Source organism: Microcaecilia unicolor, chromosome 1, assembly GCF_901765095.1.
Source record: "Microcaecilia unicolor chromosome 1, aMicUni1.1, whole genome shotgun sequence".
Classification (NCBI taxonomy): Eukaryota; Metazoa; Chordata; class Amphibia; order Gymnophiona; family Siphonopidae; genus Microcaecilia; species Microcaecilia unicolor.
Window position 1 is genome coordinate 60,714,966 of NC_044031.1, and position 19,419 is coordinate 60,734,384.

The 19,419-nt window shown below is 40.2% G+C and overlaps 1 protein-coding gene across 4 annotated transcripts in view; it reads right to left on the bottom strand.

Annotated features, from left to right (window-relative positions):
- Positions 1-19,419, bottom strand: part of MINDY4 (MINDY lysine 48 deubiquitinase 4) — a 180,283-nt gene that overhangs the window by 103,424 nt on the left and 57,440 nt on the right. For all 4 annotated transcript variants that reach the window (XM_030197772.1, XM_030197746.1, XM_030197754.1 and 1 more), the window contains exons 6-7: positions 12,142-12,200; positions 4,094-4,203 (exon numbers count right to left, since the gene is read on the bottom strand). In XM_030197772.1, the coding sequence (XP_030053632.1) occupies positions 4,094-4,203; positions 12,142-12,200 (169 nt within the window). The remainder of the gene's footprint in view (positions 1-4,093; positions 4,204-12,141; positions 12,201-19,419) is intronic.

A 19,419-nucleotide genomic window follows, 5' to 3' on the forward strand; every position in this document is an offset into this window, starting at 1 on the left:
ACTGAAGAGAGACTATCTAAATGTACAGACTGTGAAAATAATTTCAGTCGAAAGGAGGAACTAGAACAACAGGAAACATGCATAAAAGAGACACATTTTACTTGCTCTGAGTATGAGAAAGATTACAGTATGAAAAAGGAGCTAATGCAGCACCTGAAAGATAATAAAGAAACTGGACTATGTAAAAGTATAGAATATGGGAAAAGCTGTAACAATAAAGTAAATACCGATAATAGCATATCTTCATGTCCTGCTTATGACAGTAGCTTCAACCAGGAAGAAAGTTCCACAAGAAATGCAAAATTTCACTCAGAAGAAAGACCAGTTTCTAGTAAGGAGTGCAAGAAAAGTTTCAATTGCCGAAAATTGTCAAAACAGCATACAATCCATTCAGGGAAAAAACTTTACATGCACTGAATGTAGAAAAAGCTTTATTCATAAATCACAGCTAACAAACCACCAAAGAATACAGACAGGAGTAAAACCATTCACGTGCCGAGTGTGGTAAAAGCTTGTCAGAAGATATTCCTCACTATTCAGAAACTGAAGCATACAGGAATAAAACTGTTAGCATGTACTGAGTGTCGTAAAAACTTCTGTCATAAGCACCAAAAGGGCAATGAACGTGGCAAACCTGATGGCCTCTCCAGAAAAGAAGAGCCACAACCACCCTGACACTGGACTGTCGAGACCCGATCAGAGGTCTGTGGAGGCCACAGTCTGGGGTCTCTCTCTTAAGGGGAGATGTGTGAAAAAATAGTGTGTTTTAAGCCTGTAAAATGTATTGGATATTTTCCTGTCTTAAATATGTCTGAAGTGTATTTCTCCTATTTGGTCAGCAGATGGTGGATATTTATGCTTAAAGCTGTTACAGAGAACTGACATCTCTTTCTTTTACTTGGCACACAGATAATAGGAAGTGCCTGTAGTGATGTAACCAGTTTTTATTTGAAACTTGACTGCTCTGGACTCTGATTGGCCTGGAGTTTGAAATCACCCAGCAGATGCTGGCTGTTGCTTCAGTTTCAGCCCGGGAGAAAGACAGAGAGATAACTTGATATCTTTGCTGAAGCTCTGTGAAAAGATATATGCCCTGATCTCCCTAGGTATTTTCTAGGAAGTAAGAAAACTTTTAGTTAGTTTTATAATTGATCCATATTACTGTTACCCATTATTGTTTTGCTGATTGCACATTTTTTGTTCATTGTTCAATTTTTAAGACAATAATTGTTTATTGCCTCTGCCTGTCTGGACTAATAAAGAATCCTGGTGGTTGGTGTATTGGGTCTGTGAGTGCTTTCTGGGAACTGTGGGACCACTGGGAGTGTGGCTCTAGTAATCTACAAATCACTGAGGGATCATTTGAGAGTGGAAGACTTGCCAGAGGCGGTTGTGACCCAGTCGGTGGGAGGAGGGTGCTAGTGTAGAGCACAAGCGTCAGGTGCAGGCGGACCTGAGCTATGCTGGGGATAGACCCTCTAAGTAGCCACAAGGTAACCCCAGGAGGGTAGCTAGGCATTTTGTGACATCAACCGCCGGTGATCTCCCCTCGGTCAAACCTGTGGTAGCTTCCTGAATGCTGAAGGATGCAGGCATAGTGGGTGGAGCCTTGGCCAGTGAGCACACATATCCGTAGAACTGAGCCATGTTGTTCTGGAGTGCCTGGGTGGTAATAACATAGTAACATAGTAGATGACGGCAGAAAAAGACCTGCACGGTCCATCCAGTCTGCCCAACAAGATAAACTCACATGTGCCACTTTTTGTGTATACCTTACCTTGATTTGTACCTGTATTTTTCAGGGCAGACTGTATAAGTCTGCCCAGCACTATCCCCGTCCCCCAACCACCTGACCCACCTCCCACCACCAGCTCTGGCACAGACTGTATAAGTCTGCCCAGAACTATCCCCGCCTCCCACCACCGGCTAAGCTTCTGGGGATCCCTTCCTTCTGAGCAGGATTCCTTTATGTTTATCCCACTCATGTTTGAATTCCATTACCGTTTTCCTCTCCACCACCTCCCGCGGGAGGGCATTCCAAGCATCCACCACTCTCTCCGTGAAAAAATACTTCCTGACATTTTTCTTGAGTCTGCCCCCCTTCAATCTCATTTCATGTCCTCTAGTTCTACCACCTTCCCATCTCCGGAAAAGGTTCGTTTGTGGATTAATACCTTTCAAATATCTGAACATCTGTATCATATCACCCCTGTTTCTCCTTTCCTCCAGGGTATACATGTTCAGGTCAACAAGTCTCTCCTCATACATCTTGCAACGCAAATCCCATACCATTCTCGTAGCTTTTCTTTGCACCGCTTCCATTTTTTTTTAACATCCTTCGCAAGATACAGCCTCCAAAATTGAACACAATACTCCAGGTGGGGCCTCACCAATGTCTTATACAGGGGTATTAAAATCTCTTTTCTTCTGCTGGTCACACCTCTCTCTATACAGCCTAGCAATCTTCTAGCTACGGCCACCGCCTTGTCACACTGTTTCGTCGCCTTCAGGTCCTCAGATACTATCACCCCAAGATCCCTCTCCACACCCATACCTATGGGGAAGGCAATATAGTCTGAGCTTGGGTGACAAAGGCATCGAGAAACTGGGCAAGAAAGATGGTGGGCTGGCGGAGGCCTGTACTGACTGCTAGCACTGACTGGAAGGTACCAGTGGCCAGAAAGACGAGGAAGGCAATGACTTTCAGGTGGATTGGCACAGGATTATTCCTGCGTGTCCTGGACTGGAGGAGAGGTTGTAGATGATTACTGAGGTGCTCTATGGCAGCCCTGTTAAACCAGAACCTAGAAAGGCTTTCCTGGTCAGAGAGGTCCAGGAAGTGGGTACGGGGCCTAAAGACTCTCTGATACAGATATCTCCTCTGGGGCCTTCCCTCCAAACTCTCTTCTACCTCCAGAAAGGTGTGAGCCATCAAAGCATGCAGCACGCCCATGACTGCTATGTAGGTGTCTCACCACCATAGGTGCAACCCACTGACCCCAGAAAAACCACTGTGCACACTTCCACCTACTGTACATCGTGAGACCCAGCACCCGCACCAACACACAGTCATGAGACACACCAGCTGCCCAAAACACTCATTCTCCCACCACCAACAAACAATCCAGACACACACAGCAGCAGCAGAAAGCATTTACTCTCCCAAGAACAGCCCTCACACAAACAGCAGCAGAAGCACAGAGCACAGTGACAAACTGGGACTGGACAGAGAACAATGACAGACAGAAGACAAGCAGGTAAGCATGTAGAACAGAAGGTGTCAGGTTTTGAGGACAGTGAGGGTTTGGTGAGGGAAAGGGGTGAGATACAGAGGAAGGGATGGGTGTAGCTAAGGAATTGACAAGTTTGGGCAAGAACTTGAGGAGATGAGATGCAAAGGAGGCAAGGCAGGAAATGTGTCAAAAGGTTCAGACTGGGGCAAACGCACAAAGGTAATAAAGCATTCAGCAACTCTCCACTATTTCTCACAAACGACCACTTCCACCTCTCCACTCTCCAACTCAGCAAAATCACAAATGGGTCAAAAGACAGGTTGAGCCTTACCCTAGACGCTTCTAAAGCAGGTCTGATTCTGGGTGTTTCTCTTTCCACCCCCCCAGGAAGTAGTTTCACTATCCGTAAACGGCAATAAATATTCTTCACTTAACACCGCACGTCATGTCCAAGAAACGCGCCCCCCCCCCCCCCCAGGAATGTTTTCTTTTTGGCAGCTAGCTAAATTTGGCAGTTTATTTTGGTTGGTTTGATTATATGATTTAGACGTTTTTCTACAAGAAATATGTTTTTCTGCCTGTTATGCCATTTTTTGGATGTTTTTATGTTTCGATAACAAGCCCCATAATCATTTTTATTTATGGTAGGACCCCTGATGCAGGTACATGCTGAAATGTAGCTGTGTCAGGTCTAGCAACAAAGTTTTAATCCATTGTGCGACTCCTATGATCTTGCTACGCCTCTCTGGTCTCAAACTCATGGATCAATCATGTTAGTTTTAACATCCTATGCAATATCTATATTCTTTTTTTTATTCTTTTTTTATTTTTTAATTTTAATTACATTTAACTGAACTTACCATTGCCAAAGACAAATCAATTGGCTTCACTGCTACTTGAAGTTTGCTTGCTGGTGCAGGAAATATGATTTTTTGAATTTCCTCAGCCATCATATCAATCTCAAAATCATCTGCAAGGAAATAAGCTTTGCTATAGTGAGACTAACTACAGCACTTTTTTTGTTAGTAAATATCAAGTTTCGCAGAGCTATAACATTTAGCTACTGAAGATTGTCCGATGGTGTCAAATATAAAATTATTCTCTTGATTATGTAACAGGGCAACTAAGCTGTGAAGGAACATCGCCTACTATTCAAAAGTAACATATGTGTTAAGTGTTTGAACAAAACAACATCCCTTCCTCCTCCTCACTCCGCTCTGACGTAGATGCAAATGATCCACTTAAGCTTGTTGTCTGTGCAGATACATACAGATATTATAAAATATGAGTGTCTCATACTCTGTCCACCTCTCCAACTGAAAATGCCAATGCTCATTCTGTATAATATATACTACATGTTCGTAGCAAATACTTTTAAGCAACTATACATAGTTCCCATCTCCAGTCTGGCAACTCCTGTTCTGCCTTAGAGAAGGAAGGTCTCCTGAAAGGAGAGCATCACCCTGGAGAAGAAGTAATCCTGCAGCCAGGACCTACCACACCAGGGGATGCAATATCCTCTCACACTGAAAATGTGTCTCCAGGGGCTTCTAAGTGAAAATGCCGTTGTAGTTGGTGATTCAATCATGGTTTATTTAGCTTAATATACCACTATTTCATGCATACACAGAAATGCGGCATGTAGATAGCTGGGTGGATGGTGGACATGAGAATCGCATAGTCACTTGCCTACCTGATGCGAAGATGGCAGACTTAATACGTCACCTAGATAGGATTTTAGATAATGCTGGGGAGGAGCCAGTTCTCTTCACACATGCGAGTACCAATGAAAAAGGAAACTGTGGGAGGAAGATTCTGGAAGCCAAATTTAGACTCTTAGGTAGAAAGCTGAAATCCAGATCCTGCAAGGTAGCATTTTTGGAAATGCTCCCCATTCTACGGGCAGGATCCAAAAGGCAGGCAGAGCTCCAAAGTCACAGTGTGTGACTCAGACAAACGGTGCAGGGATGAGGGATTTAGATTTGTTAGGAACTGGGCAACATTCTGGGAAAGAGGGAGGCTATTCCGAAAGGATGGACTCCACCTTAAATGGGATGGAACCAGGATGCTGGCACTAACATTTAAACAGGCGATAGAGAAGCTTTTTAACTAGAAAGGGAGAGAAAGCTAACAGTCACTCAGCAGCATATGATTCAGAGTGGGATATCTGAGAAGGATATTATTAAAACAGGACAAAAGAGAGGTTTCAACAATGGTGAAAGAAAGCCAGGAGTGTTTAAGGGGAGAGCAGAGTAAAGGATACAAATTATCCCAGACATCCTTCTAAGTAGCTTATATATGCAGGGGAAAAAAACACAATTTGAAGTATCTGTATACAAATGCTAGAAGCCTAAAAAATAAGATGGGAGAGTTAGAGTATATAGCACTAAATGATGAGGTAGATCTAATAGGCATCTCAGAGACGTGGTACAAGGAGGATAATCAATGGGACACTGTTATCAGGGTGTAAATTATATCACAATGATAAAGTGGATCAAACTGGAGGGGATATCTGCTATATGTTAAACAGGGAATTGAGTCAAAAGAAATAAACAATTTGAATTAAACAGATAGCAGTGTGGAATCCTTATGGATACAAATTCCATGTGTGAAGGGAAAGAGTATACTGGCAGGGTTATACTACCATCCTCCAGGAGAGAACAAACAAACAGACAGATGAAGAAATGTTAACAGAAATTAGGAAAGCTGGCAAATTGGGCAACAGTATAATAATGGGTGATTTCAAATACCATAACTACGAGAGGATTAAGAATAAGATCACTAAAGTGACTTAATATATAAGCAAGAGGAAAAGACCTCAGAAGTTGCAAAGAATTTTTGCCCATCCTATCAGTCATGGGTTAAGATAATGATCTTTAAGTGATGTATCAATCATAGGTCAAAAACCTCCTTCCTACCACTTCATTTTTATGTGCTTTATACTCATTCAAAATGCAGGAAATTCAATAACTCATCTTATTACAGACAACAACATAAGTACATAAGTATTGCCATACTGGGACAGACCAAAGGTCCATCAAGCCCAGCATCCTGTTTCTAACAGTGTCCAATCCAGGTCACAAATACCTGGCAAGATCCCAAAAAAGTACTAAAATTTTATACTGCTTATCCCAGAAATAGTGGATTTTTCCCAAGTCCAATTTAATAATGGTCTATGAACTTTTTCTTTAGGAAGCCGTCTAAACCTTTTTTAAACTCTGCTAAGCTAACCGCCTTTACCACATTCTCCGGCAACGAATTCCAGAGTTTAATTACACGTTAAGTGAAGAAATATTTTCTCTGATTCGATTTAAATTTACTACTTTGTAGTTTCATCGCATGCCCCCTATTAGTCCTAGTATTTTTTGAAAGCATAAACAGACGCTTCACATCTACCCGTTCAACTCCACTCATTATTTTATAGACCTCTATCATATCTCCCCTCAGCCGCTTTTTCTCCAAGCTGAAGAGCCCTAGCCACTTTAGCCTTTCCTCATAGGGAAGTCGTCCCATCCCCTTTATCATTTTCGTCGCTCTTCTCTGCACCTTTTCTAATTCCACTACATCTTTTTTGAGATGCGGCGACCAGAATTGAACACAATATTCAAGGTGCAGTCGCACCATGGAGCGATACAAAGGCATTACAACATCCTCATTTTTGTTTTCCATTCCTTTCCTAATAATACCTAACATTCTATTTGCTTTCTTAGCCGCAGCAGCACACTGAGCAGAAATTTCAACCTATCAACGATGACACCTAGATCCCTTTCTTCGTCTACGACTCCTAACGTGGAACCTTGCATGACGTAGCTATAATTCGGGTTCCTCTTTTCCCACAAGCATCACTTTGCAACTTGCTCACATTAAACGTCATCTGCCATTTAGATGCCCAGTCTCGTAACGTCCTCTTGTAATTTTTCACAATCCTCTCACGATTTAACAACTTTGAATAACTTTGTGTCATCAGCAAATTTAATTACCTCACTAGCTACTCCCATCTCTAGGTCATTTATAAATATGTTAAAAAGCAGCGGTCCCAGCACAGACCCCTGGGGAACCCCACTAACTACCCTTCTCCATTGAGAATACTGACCATTTAACCCTACTCTCTGTTTTCTATCTTTTAACCAGTTTTTAATCCACAATAGAACACTACCTCCTATCCCACGACTGTCCAATTTCCTCTGGAGTCTTTCATGAGGTACTTTGTCAAATGCCTTCTGAAAATCCAGATACATAATATCAACCAGCTCACCTTTATCCACGTTTGTTCACCCCTTCAAAGAAATGTAGTAGATTGGTGATGCAAGATTTCCCTTCACTAAAGCCATATTGACTTTGTCTCATTAATCCATGCTTTTGAATGTTCTGGAATTTTATTCTTTATAATAGTCTCTACCATTTTGCTCGGCACCGACGTCAGACTCACCGGTCTATAATTTCCAGGATCTCGTCTGGAACCTTTTTTAAAAATCGGCGTTACATTGCCCACCCTCAAATCTTCCGCTACCACGCTCGATTTTAAGGATAAATTACATATTACTAACAATAGCTCCGCAAGCTCATTTTTCAGTTCTATCAGCACTCTGGGATGAATACCATCCAGTCCAGGAGATTTGCTACTCTTCAGTTTGTGGAACTGCCCCATTACATCCTCCAGGTTTATAAAGAATTAATTCAGTTTCTCCGACTCGTCAGCTTCGAATACCATTTCTGGCATCGGTATATCACCCAAATCTTCCTCGGTGAAGACCGAAGCAAAGAATTCATTTAATCTCTCCGCTACGGCTTTGTCTTCCCAGCTACACTAGGGAATCGTACAACGGAAGAGTTGTGTTATGTCCATTATCTTCTTTAGTTTTGTTGTGTTGCAGAGATCAGGCATTTAATTTGGATAGGTAGGGTATGCCTTTTTAAAGAGGTTGGTTTTTAGTGATTTCCGGAAGTTTAGGTGGTCGTACGGCATTTTCAAGGCTTTTGGTTTTGCGTTCCACAGTTGTGTGCTTATGTAGGAAAACCTGGACGTGAAAGTTGATTTGTATTTGAGTCCTTTGCAGCTTGGGCAGTGCAGATTTAGGTACGTTCGTGTTGATTCGGATGTGTTTCTAGTTGGTAGGTCGATCAAGTCTGTCATGTATCGCGGAGCTTCACCGTCGATAATTTTGTGAACCAGAGTGCAGATTTTGAAAGCAATGTGTTCTTTGATTGGGAGCCAGTGTACTTTTTTGCGAAGGGGTTTTGCACTTTCAAATTGCATTTTTCCAAAGATAAGCCTAGCTGCCGTGTTTTGAGCGATCTGAAGTTTCTTTAAGGTTTGTACTTTAGTGGATCTTATTCTTAGTCCACTCGTAGTTATAGTTTTTGTGAATTTTGTGGACTCTTGCCATTTGTTGATGATTAAGTGATTTCAAATACCCTAATATTGACTGGATAAATGTGCTAGGGAGGTAAAATTCCCAGATGTAATAAATGTCTGCTTCTAATAGCAACTTGTCCAGGAACCAACATAAGAGGAAGCTATTTTAGATCTAGTCCTTAGTGGAATGCAGGGCTTAGTACGAGAGGTAATGGTGTTGGGTCCAACTGGGAAACGGTGATAACATGATTAAAATCTGAGCTAATATCTGGAGTGAAGTCAGCATTTAATTTTCAAAAGGGTGACTATGATAAAATGAGGACAATTTTTAAAAAGAAGCTAAAAGGATCAGCCTCAAAGGAAGGGCTTTAAATCAGGCATGGAAATTGCTTAAAAATACCACTTTGGAAGCCCATACCAGATATATTCCACATATTAAAGGTGGAAATAAGAGCAAATGACAGCCAGCATGGTTAAAAAGTGAAGTGAAAAAGACTATTAGAGCCAACGAATATCTTTCAAAAATGGAGCATGGATCCAAATGAAGAAAATAAGAAGCAACTTAAGCGCTGGCAAGTTGGATTCAAAGCACTGATAAAAGAAGACTAAAAAAGAATATGAAGACGAACTTGTCAAAGAAGCAAAAATTCAAAGTAATAACTTCTTCAGGTATATTAGAAGCAGAAAGTTTGTGAGGGAATCCTTGGGACCGTTAGATCATCAAGGAGCAAGCACTCAGGAAGAACAAGGCCATAGCAGAGAAAATAGCATAAGCGATGCCATACTAGGGCAGATCGAAGGTCCATCAAGCCCAGTATCCTGTTTCCAACAGTGGCTAATCCAGGTCACAAGTACCTGGCAAGATCCCAGAACAGTAAAACAGATTTCATATATTACACTGCCTATCTCAGAAATACATAGTGGATATTCCCCAAACCATCTTAATAATGGCTTACGGACTTTTCTTTTAAGAAATTATCCAAACCTTTTTTAAATCTTGCTAAGCTAACTGCTTTTACCACAGTCTCTGGCAACGAATTACAGATTTTAATTACATCTGAAGTGAAGAAATATTTTCTCCAGTTTGTTTTAAATTTACTACTTTGTAGCTTCATTGCGTGCCACATAGTCCTAGTATTTTTGGAAAGAGTAAACAAACAATTCACATCAACCCGTTCCACTCCACTCAGTAATTTATAGACCTCCATCAGCCATCTCTTCTCCAAGCTAAAAAGAGCCCTAGTCACTTTAGCCTTTCCTCAAAAGGAAATTGTTCTATCCCCTTTATCATTTTTGTCACCCTTCTCTGTACGTTTTCTAATTCCACTGTATCTTTTTTGAGATTGGTGACCAGAATTGCACACAGTATTCGAGGTGCGATCACAACATGCGGCGATACAAAAGCATTGTAACGTCCTCATTTTTGTTTTCCATTCCTTTCCTAATAATTCCTAACATTCTATTTGCTTTCTTAGATACCACTGCACCCTGAGCAGGTGGTTTGAACATACCATCGACGATGACATCTAGATTATTTTCCTGGGCGCTGACTCCTAATGTGAAACCTTGTATCACATATCTATAGTTGGGTTCCTCTTTCCCACATCCATCACTTTGCACTTGCTCAAATTAAATGTCATCTGCCATTTGGATGCCCAGTCTCCCAATCTCGTAAGGTACTCTTGCAATTTTTTACAATCCTCTTGTGATTTAACGGCTTTGAATAACTTTGCATTATCAGCAAATATAATTACCTCACTAGCTATTCCCTTCTAGATAATTTTTAAGTATGGTAAAAAAAACAACGGTCCCAGCAAAGACCCCTGAGGAACCCCACTATCCACCCTTCTCCATTGAGAATACTGACCATTTAACCCTACTCTCTGTTTTCTATCTTTTAACCAGTCTTTAATCCACAATAGGACATTCATGACTTTCCAATTTCTTCAGGAGTCTCTCATGAGGTCCTTTGTCAAATGCCTTTACTGAAGAAGATATAAGAGATCTACCTGTATCAGAAATGGTTTTCAAGGGTGACTATGTGGAGGAACTGAAAGAAATCTCAGTGAATCTGCAAGACTTACGGAGCCAAATCGACAAATTAAAGCATAGTAAATCACCTGGACTCGATGACATGCTCCCCAGAGTACTGAAAGAACACAAATTCCAAATTCACAATTAGCACAGATGCACTTAACTCTCCCTAGCAGTAAATACCATGTGCTAATTGTAATATATAGTCCATGCTCATTCTTCACCCATAACCTGTTCAGATCCTGCCCTAAAATGGTATGCAACTATCACCTGAATTAGTGCATCATGCCAACATGGTAATAGTTTCTGCAATCATGGTCTAACAATGCATGCTAGTTTGCACATTAATCCCTGGATTCTATATATTGCACCTAGATTTGCATTCCCAAATTTGTGTGCACGTACATTGAGTAATGAGCCCTTAACAATAATTGGGTGCTAACAACCAATTATTGATATTAATAGGCACTCTAAGTGCTGAGGTCTGGGAAAGCTGTTCCATCCAGCGATGTGCAGTGACATCACCCACTTTCACCTGACTCAATGTTACTTATCAAAGGAAAATATAATTTTGTTTAGTACAAAGAGCCCATTCTTCCCTGCTTACTTTCTAAGTACGAATTTACACCAGAGTGGTTTGTAGTAACTGAGTAAATTTTTAGAAAATTCTTCAAACAACAGGAATATTGGTAGCAATCTTCATTTTTCTATCAGTAGTGCCACAGAAAAACAATCTTACATTCCTACCTGCATTCAGTGTTTACAGTGATAATGAACTCACAGTAAGGATTTTTTTTAAATAACCTGGAGAGTATGTGACTTTCATTTCATGTATCTCCCGGTCTGTGTGTACAGTACCCCTCAAATTCTATAAAAGGTTCTTTAAATTGTGCACGCAATTTAACTAACGAGCCAATTAGTATGAATTATTGGAATTTTAACAAGAAATTATTGATACTATTTGGCTTCAATTAAAAGTTACGTGCCTAAATTTAGGCGCAGGTCCAAATGCGGGCGTGGTCATGGGCTTTCCTTTAATTTATGCACATTGTTATAGAATTTAGGGGATCCATGCCTAATTTAGGGATGGGGATTTACACCAGGGTTTCGTTGATGTAAATAGCCATGCCTAAAAGTAGTCATGGCTGCAGGCGCTAGGCGCTATTCTATAAAGGGAATCTAACTTTAAGTGGTTTATAGTACAGTGCTAAGCACCTTTTTTTTTTTTAGTGCCTATGATACAATTTACCCCATGTGGGCTGTGTGTACAGTACGTTTGTGTATGAATAGCCCTGGATGCCAAAATGTATAACTTTCCTTTCCTTCTTTAGAATGTTATTTTGCTCCCAGACAGTGCGCTAGATAATCAGAATTCAGTTGGAACACATAAAAAAAAAAGGCACCAATATGATAACACCATGCGGGCATAACAGTGATAAAAGCATTATGTTAACAGAGAATAAATAGCTCAAGAATGATCTTAAGGAAGGAAGTTTTAAAAAACATATCAAGTCATACCTATTATTATATCTTCTTTCTGATGGCCAGCTTTGTTTGAAATGTGTTGTGAAGTCTTTCTAGGTAAATCAAATAAGAAAATGAAACAAATGTCAATATAGTGATATCAGCAAAATCACCTTAAAAATTCTAAGCCAGAAAGAAAATTTCATGATATTCTGTTACTAAAGGTTCTCAAATGTAGGTACATAAATTACCTTAAAATCAACATATTTAATAATCATTATTAGTTGATCATCATTGGTAAATGTCTACTTTTGACTTGAGTGTTTTAACATATTCAAGTCCCCTATTGTGAAAGAATTATTATTAACAGCATGTTTTTTTAGAAACATGTTCTGAACACTTTTCCCACCAACACCCTTCCAACGCAAAATGTTGTAGCAACAATAGCTGTACTGGGTACTTTCCATTAACTTGATTTCCTCTTCTGAGAGTGTTAAGTGACATAAAGGAGTAGAATACGCATGGAGAGCTTTCCTAGCTGAAAGGATTTAGTGCACCTCCCAAGCCGATAATTTCTTCTTTTATACGTAAGGCTACATTTTGTTTTCTTTGACAAAAGCATTAAGGGTTCTGTGCATTGAAAGAAGATTCACACGAATACAATGCACCACAACTATACATTTAAGAAGGAAATGACTCACAACTTCTCCTACTCGAGTTATGGATATAGTTCTCCACATGCAACTTGCTCATCCCACGAGATCTAGATTGAAGAACTCGGGGAAACTATATGAATATAATACATGGAAGTACAATTTGCGTATCATTAAAATGTATTTTTACACAGATTTCCCAACTATGAATGATGGCACCTGGTGAGTATGTAACTCTGTTATGGTATTGACAAAAGTAACAGCCATTATGAGAAATATGGATTTATCTTCCTTGTCTATCATTTTATTATTTACGTAACTGTATTACCTACCACATCCAAGCTTAGAACCAATTGCTAAAAGCGAAGCTTCCTAGAGTCCTGTGCCATTAATATACTACATACTAAGCCCTGGAATATGCTAAATATTTAAACAGTAAGTTAATGACCTGATTTGCTATCACTATGCTTTACTATATACTATTCCAAGCTCTAGTAGCAGGAACAACAAATTTAATGTGCACTTTTAGCAACAGAATCCCCCCAGGTTAAGTGGTCCTTTGACTTGGGGGAAGCCAGACTTACATCTTAATATTGTGGTATGAATAGTGCATGTGTGTTATGCTTAATTCAAGTTTTTCCTATGTTAACGTGCTTTCCATATTACACACACAGTAAACATATCACTTAACCTTCCACTGCTCCAGGTACAAAACTTAAGATTGTGAGCCAACTAGGGACAGAGAAAGTGCACAAATGCAATATTTTGATTGTACCACAGAAAGGCAGCATATAAATAATTAATTAAATCAATAAATCATTAAGGGCGTCTTTTACTAAGTTGTGCTCATGTTTTTGGAGCGCTAAAATTGTGGGCGCGCTAAAAGTTAGACGCCCATATGAATGCATTGGTGTCTCTCACGTTTAGCGCGCCAAAAACATGAGCGCACCTTAGTAAAAGACCCTCTAAGTTACCACAACAGCAGTGAAGTTTCTTCAATACAAACTAAGGAATGTGCAATAAGTCTTATTTCACACACATTTTGGCAACGAGACTTATAATATGTATATAATACAAAGTACTCTTAAGTCTCACCTTTTTACACTGAAACAATAAGGGATTATATTACTGGAGGAAAAAGACTTCAGTGTGACATCCACCTCTTATGTATTCAGGCTGAACTGCAATAAGCATCACTAGTCTTAAAAATCCTCCACCTCCCTAGATTTTTTAAATTTTTTTCAATTGTTTGATTTCATTCATTAATCTTCATTATTTCACACTACTTCCGTAGTATTACGGCATTAAAAACTACTTAGCTGAGTCGAGCCAAGCTCAGCTGAGTTTCTCCGTTTCACTGGAATAAGCTTCTCCAGGAAGCTGCCTCTTGACATATGCCATTTTCAGTACTTCTCTTTAGCGGGAATCACTTCTTTTATCGCCCTGGGACGCACTGTTCTGTATCCACATTGGTGTTGAATGTGAATGTGCAACCTACATCAGCACCAGAGGCAGTACGTGACAAAGCAGATGGGGAGCCCAAGACCCACCTTCCATATGAGGAGCAAGCTAGAAATAACGTACAGCGCAGGAAGTGGGGAACCTGGAGCCTGCTTGCCTAACAGAGGCATTTTATAGTTACAGTTTATTTATTTTACTATACCACTAGGCTTAAAAATAAGATCATTATTGGTTTATCATCCAAAAACAACAAACTAGAAAAGAATGCCCCCGTTGCCAGAAGCAAACTTTTAAACGGATAGCTGGACTGGGGTAGTAGTGGGTTGGGAGGGAGGGGGGAGGAGGCATGATGGGGAGAGGTAGTAAAAAGAGGAACAAGGGGTGTTGTAGAAGAATTATAAGAAAACCCCAAGAACGATTTTTATTGTACGTAACATTTTGGAATGGTAATGTAACAAATGTTCTGGATGTTAATAAACAAGAGTGGCACAAGTGAGGAGTTCAGACCCTGCATGTAGAATGGAGGAAGATGTAATATGGATGAAGTTAAGAGAGAAGAGGAGCAGGAGGGAAGGATATAGATGGGAGTTGAAAGATGAAAGAAGAAAAGGAAGAAATTGGGAATGAGAAGTCAGAGACCATCTAAAGGTGACATGCACGAAGAACCCATCACTCACTTGCATAGTAAAACTCTACCCTACTTACATATATATGGTGGACTTTGGTCCTGGGGAACTGAGGAACTGAGTTCGATTCCCGGCACAGGCAGCTCCTTGTGACTCTGGGCAAGTCACTTAACCCTCCACTGCCCCAGGTACAAATAAGTACCTGTATATACTATGTAAACCCCACAGAAAGGCAGCATATCAAGTCCCAGTTCCCTTTCCCTATTGGAGATTCTACATGGAATGTTGTTACTATTGGAGATTCTGTTGCTACTATTGGAGATTCTACATGGAATGTTGCTACTATTTGAGATTCTACATGGAATGTTAATCTTGCTATTCCACTAGCAACATTCCATGTAGAAGCCTGCCCTTGCAGCCGCGCAGGCTTCTGTTTCTGTGAGTCTGACGTCCTGCACGTACGTGCAGGACGTCAGACTCACAGAAGCAGAAGCCTGCGCGGCCGCATTGCTGATCTGCAAGGGGAGGCTTCTACATGGCATGTTGCTAGTGGAGGAGTGGCCTAGTGGTTAGGGTGATGGACTTTGGTCCTGGGGAACTGAGGAACTGAGTTTGATTCCCGGCACAGGCAGCTCCTTGTGACTCTGGGCAAGTCACTTAACCCTCCATTGCCTGCCGCATCGAGCCTGCCATGAGTGGGAAAGCGTGGGGGTACAAATGTAATAAAAAAAAAGGGAGAGATGGAAAATGTGTCCAGCTTGTTTGTTTTCCTTTCCTCTACTCCACGATCTTGGGCATATCATACACAGAGATCTCCTCTAGAATCTCTTTTTCCCATGTGCAACCCTCCAGCCTTCTAGATTCCATATAATCTGCCAGACAGGGAAAAACACATCTATTTACACTGGAGTGTCAGGTGGTGCTTGGAGTATCCCCATTTGTGGAATCAGTTATAAGCAGATTTTATTTTTAGTTTCCTTATGCCTTTCTATGGAACAAGCTCACACTTCACATGTTTTACAATGGGCCTAATATGCACACAAAAACCATAGAAATCATTGAATAGAATATAAAAATCCCTCCTAACAAACAAATGCAAATACAGCATTACAATAGAGTATAAAGCAACAGAAACACTATTGTGGCATGACTTACCCTCTATTCTCACTAGGGGGCTGGAATAAAGTACTGCATGTTGACAGAGTAAAGCAGTAGATACCAGAAAATTACACAACCTTACCATTTCATGTATATTTAATTCGCCTATCTTCCAAAATTCTAGGTAGAGTACAGTCGCCACCCTTTAAAATATGTCCTCTCTCCTAAGCTTCTTACTTAGAACTAAATACAGCCAGTAGTTAATATGCACTAGCCAAGGGGGCTTAGGGAGGGGGGCTCCAATCTTTCTTGATCATTCCTAAATAAGAGGTTATAGGTTCAATAGTAATCTAAGGAAATACCTTTTCACAGAAAGGGTGGTGCAAGCGTGGAATCGCCTCCCGGTAATGGTGGTGGAGATAGGACTGTCTGAATTTAAGATAGCGTGGAACAGACATGTGGGATCTCTTAGGGAATGGAGGAGATAGTGGTTGCTGTGGATGGGCCATTTGGCTCTTATTTTATTTATTTGTTACATTTGTATCCCATATTTTCCCACCTATTTGTAGGCTCAATGTGGCTTACATAGTACCGGAGAGGCCTTTGCAGGCTCCAGTGTGAACAAATACAGGGTGATGTTGTGGTAAGATCAAGTTCATGTGGCACAGCCACATTAGGAAATCGGAGAACGGAAGGGTTGTGTTATGTCCATTACATGCTTTAGTTTGGTTGTGTTGCAGAGATTAGGCATTTAAGTTGGATCGGCAGGGTATGCCGTTTTAAACAGGTTGGTTTTTAGTGATTTCCGGAAGTTTAGGTGGTCGTATGTCGTTTATTTATACTTTGCTCACACCTTTTTCAGTAGTAGCTCAAGGTGAGTTACATTCAGGTACACTGGATATTTCTCTGTCCCAGGAGGGCTCACAATCTAAGTTTGTACCTGAGGCAATGGAGGGTTAAGTAGCAGCAGTGGGATTTGAACCAGCCACCTCTGGATAACAAGACCAGTGCTCTAACCACTAGGCCACTCCTCCACTCTTTAGTAATGTCAGTAATACGCATGTAACTTATTGTATTCTATTAGTTATGCATATAAGCGTGAGTATTGCCCAAACTCTGCCTAAGTGCATGCCTACCTATACAAATGCAAGCTATGAAAGATGTGTGTGCATTGTCAGAATAGCGTTTAGGTGGAATGTTGGCATTTACGTGCATATAATATGAATATAATCATCAGAGATTCAATGCTGAATTCCTTATTAAAGTGTTCAGGTTTACCAAGTGGAACTTGGACATAGAAAATTCTTTCCCAGTCCTGCATTTTCCAAAAACAGCAAAACAAAATAAGGTGACTACCTTTCCTGGTACAGCCCCTCTATTGATGCTGTTATGGGAAACAGCAGAAGACAATAGGGGGAACTGTTATGCAACAGCATCCACAAAGCTTTGCACATGCTAACGCACACAAAAATGTTCACAATAGATTATTAATCTTTCTTGAAGGTTTGCTTTTGTATCTCGCCAGATCTTTTGTCACTAGAAGAGTTATGTAAGTTTGTCTTGGTCCAACATTTTTCCTTTCCCCAATTTGTTTCATAGTACCATATGAAATCATAGTCATAAAACCTGGCATGTGTCAGCCATTCACACTGGTGCCATTTAAGTCACATGAACAGTTATTCTCAAGCTTAGTGCCTATTACAGAGTTGATGAGTTTTGTCTCTTAAGACTGGATGCTGGCTGAACTATTCTTGCAGAACATCCTGTTTGTAGGCTCACCGACATCACATCAGGACGGAGTGCTATACCTTCTCTGACAGCTATGGCAAAGAGCCAAAAAGACAAGGAAAGCTGCAAGATGAGGTAACGAGTACTAGAAATCTATCCCCGATTCTCAGCACTACTCCAGCTCTGTTTATTATATTGGGATTATTGTCAAGGCGAGCAGTGCATGGGGTTTTCCTCTTCCACCTGTCTCTAACAACCTTCAACAGAAAAAAAGACTTCCATTCAGTTTATTTTGATGTTTACGTCCATCAAAGGTGCAATGAAACATTTGCTTTATCTGTTAATATATCATGAGAAAATGAGACCCTTTTTTGTTATATTTTTCCATTTACCTTTTATTTTCTTATAGAACTAAAGTGTCTCACTAGGAAGCCTTTGATATTCTTGAATGTGAATAATTATACAGGAATAGGACATGCTATTCAAAACTTTTTTTAAACCCCACTGCCACCATATTAAACAGCATCTGATAGATTCAGTGGCGGGGGTTGTCAAAAATACTTGTGTGGTTTTTTTGTTGTTGTTGTTGTTTTTTTTAACAAAAATGTCCTCTTACTATTCCCAGTAATTTAAATGCAGCTTTAGGAACTACATACATTTTTTGACATTCAGAAGTACCAGATGATTGAAGTTTTAGAATGCAAACATTGCAAGCAGGCAACATGCGATTTTATATTTAAATCTTTTTATTAAAGTATAAAAAGAAACACTAAACTGTAAAAACTGTTTATAAATCAAAAATAGAACGAGCAACTAAAATAACCCCCTCCCCCTGCCGCCCTCTACCCTTCCAACAACTTCTGATTTCTACTACCCCAAGGAACCCTAATCCACCCTGTTAAAATGTCAAGAGGGCCAAAATACAACCCTTAACGAGGGAGAAATATGTCTTATGAAGCACTGTTATGATTTTTTAATCTGTGGATGAGTAATAAATCATCAACAATCTCAGGATTCAGTGTAGCTCTCCTGTCTTCCACAGTTCTTCCTGCAATAGAAAAATGTTCTTTCAGAAGACGTGCTGGTAGCAGGAATGTACAGGATCTCCCGTGCAAGTTTTGCCAGTTTTGGCCAGCACTTTTGCTTGTTTTTCCAAAAAATCAAAACACTGTCTGCATCACTCGAACATAAATAATTGTCCAATCCATTAACAATAGCCTTCAAAGGAGGCATTGTTCTATAAGTCACTCATAAAACTGCTAATATCCATTTTCATTCTTTTGGAGGGGGCTTTTCCACAGATGTGATGTTTTCTGGAATGGGGAATGTAGATTGTGGAGGATCCCAAGTTGTTGCCGTTGATGGACTTAAGCCTTCTATTTCAATCTGGTTTTGCTACAACCTTCTCAAAGATTCAGTTGCCTTTGTTTTTAGATCAATTGGGAAGATAACTGGATTGTCTTTCAGACCTGAGTGTAGAAGAGAGCCAACACGGTGAAGTGGATGAACAGGAAAATTAGTGTCAATTAAGTGTTGGAAATGCTCCTTGATGCCAGAAACAATGGATGAATCTGCTGCAGTAAAAGAACATAAGCGTTACCATACTGTGACAAGCCTAGTATCTTGTTTCCAATCCAGGTCACAAGTAACTGGCAAGATCCCAGAATAGTAAAACAGATTTTATTCTGCTTATCCTAGAAATAAACAGTGGATTGTCCCAGATCAATCTTAATAATGGCTTATGGACTTTCCTTTTAGGAATTTAT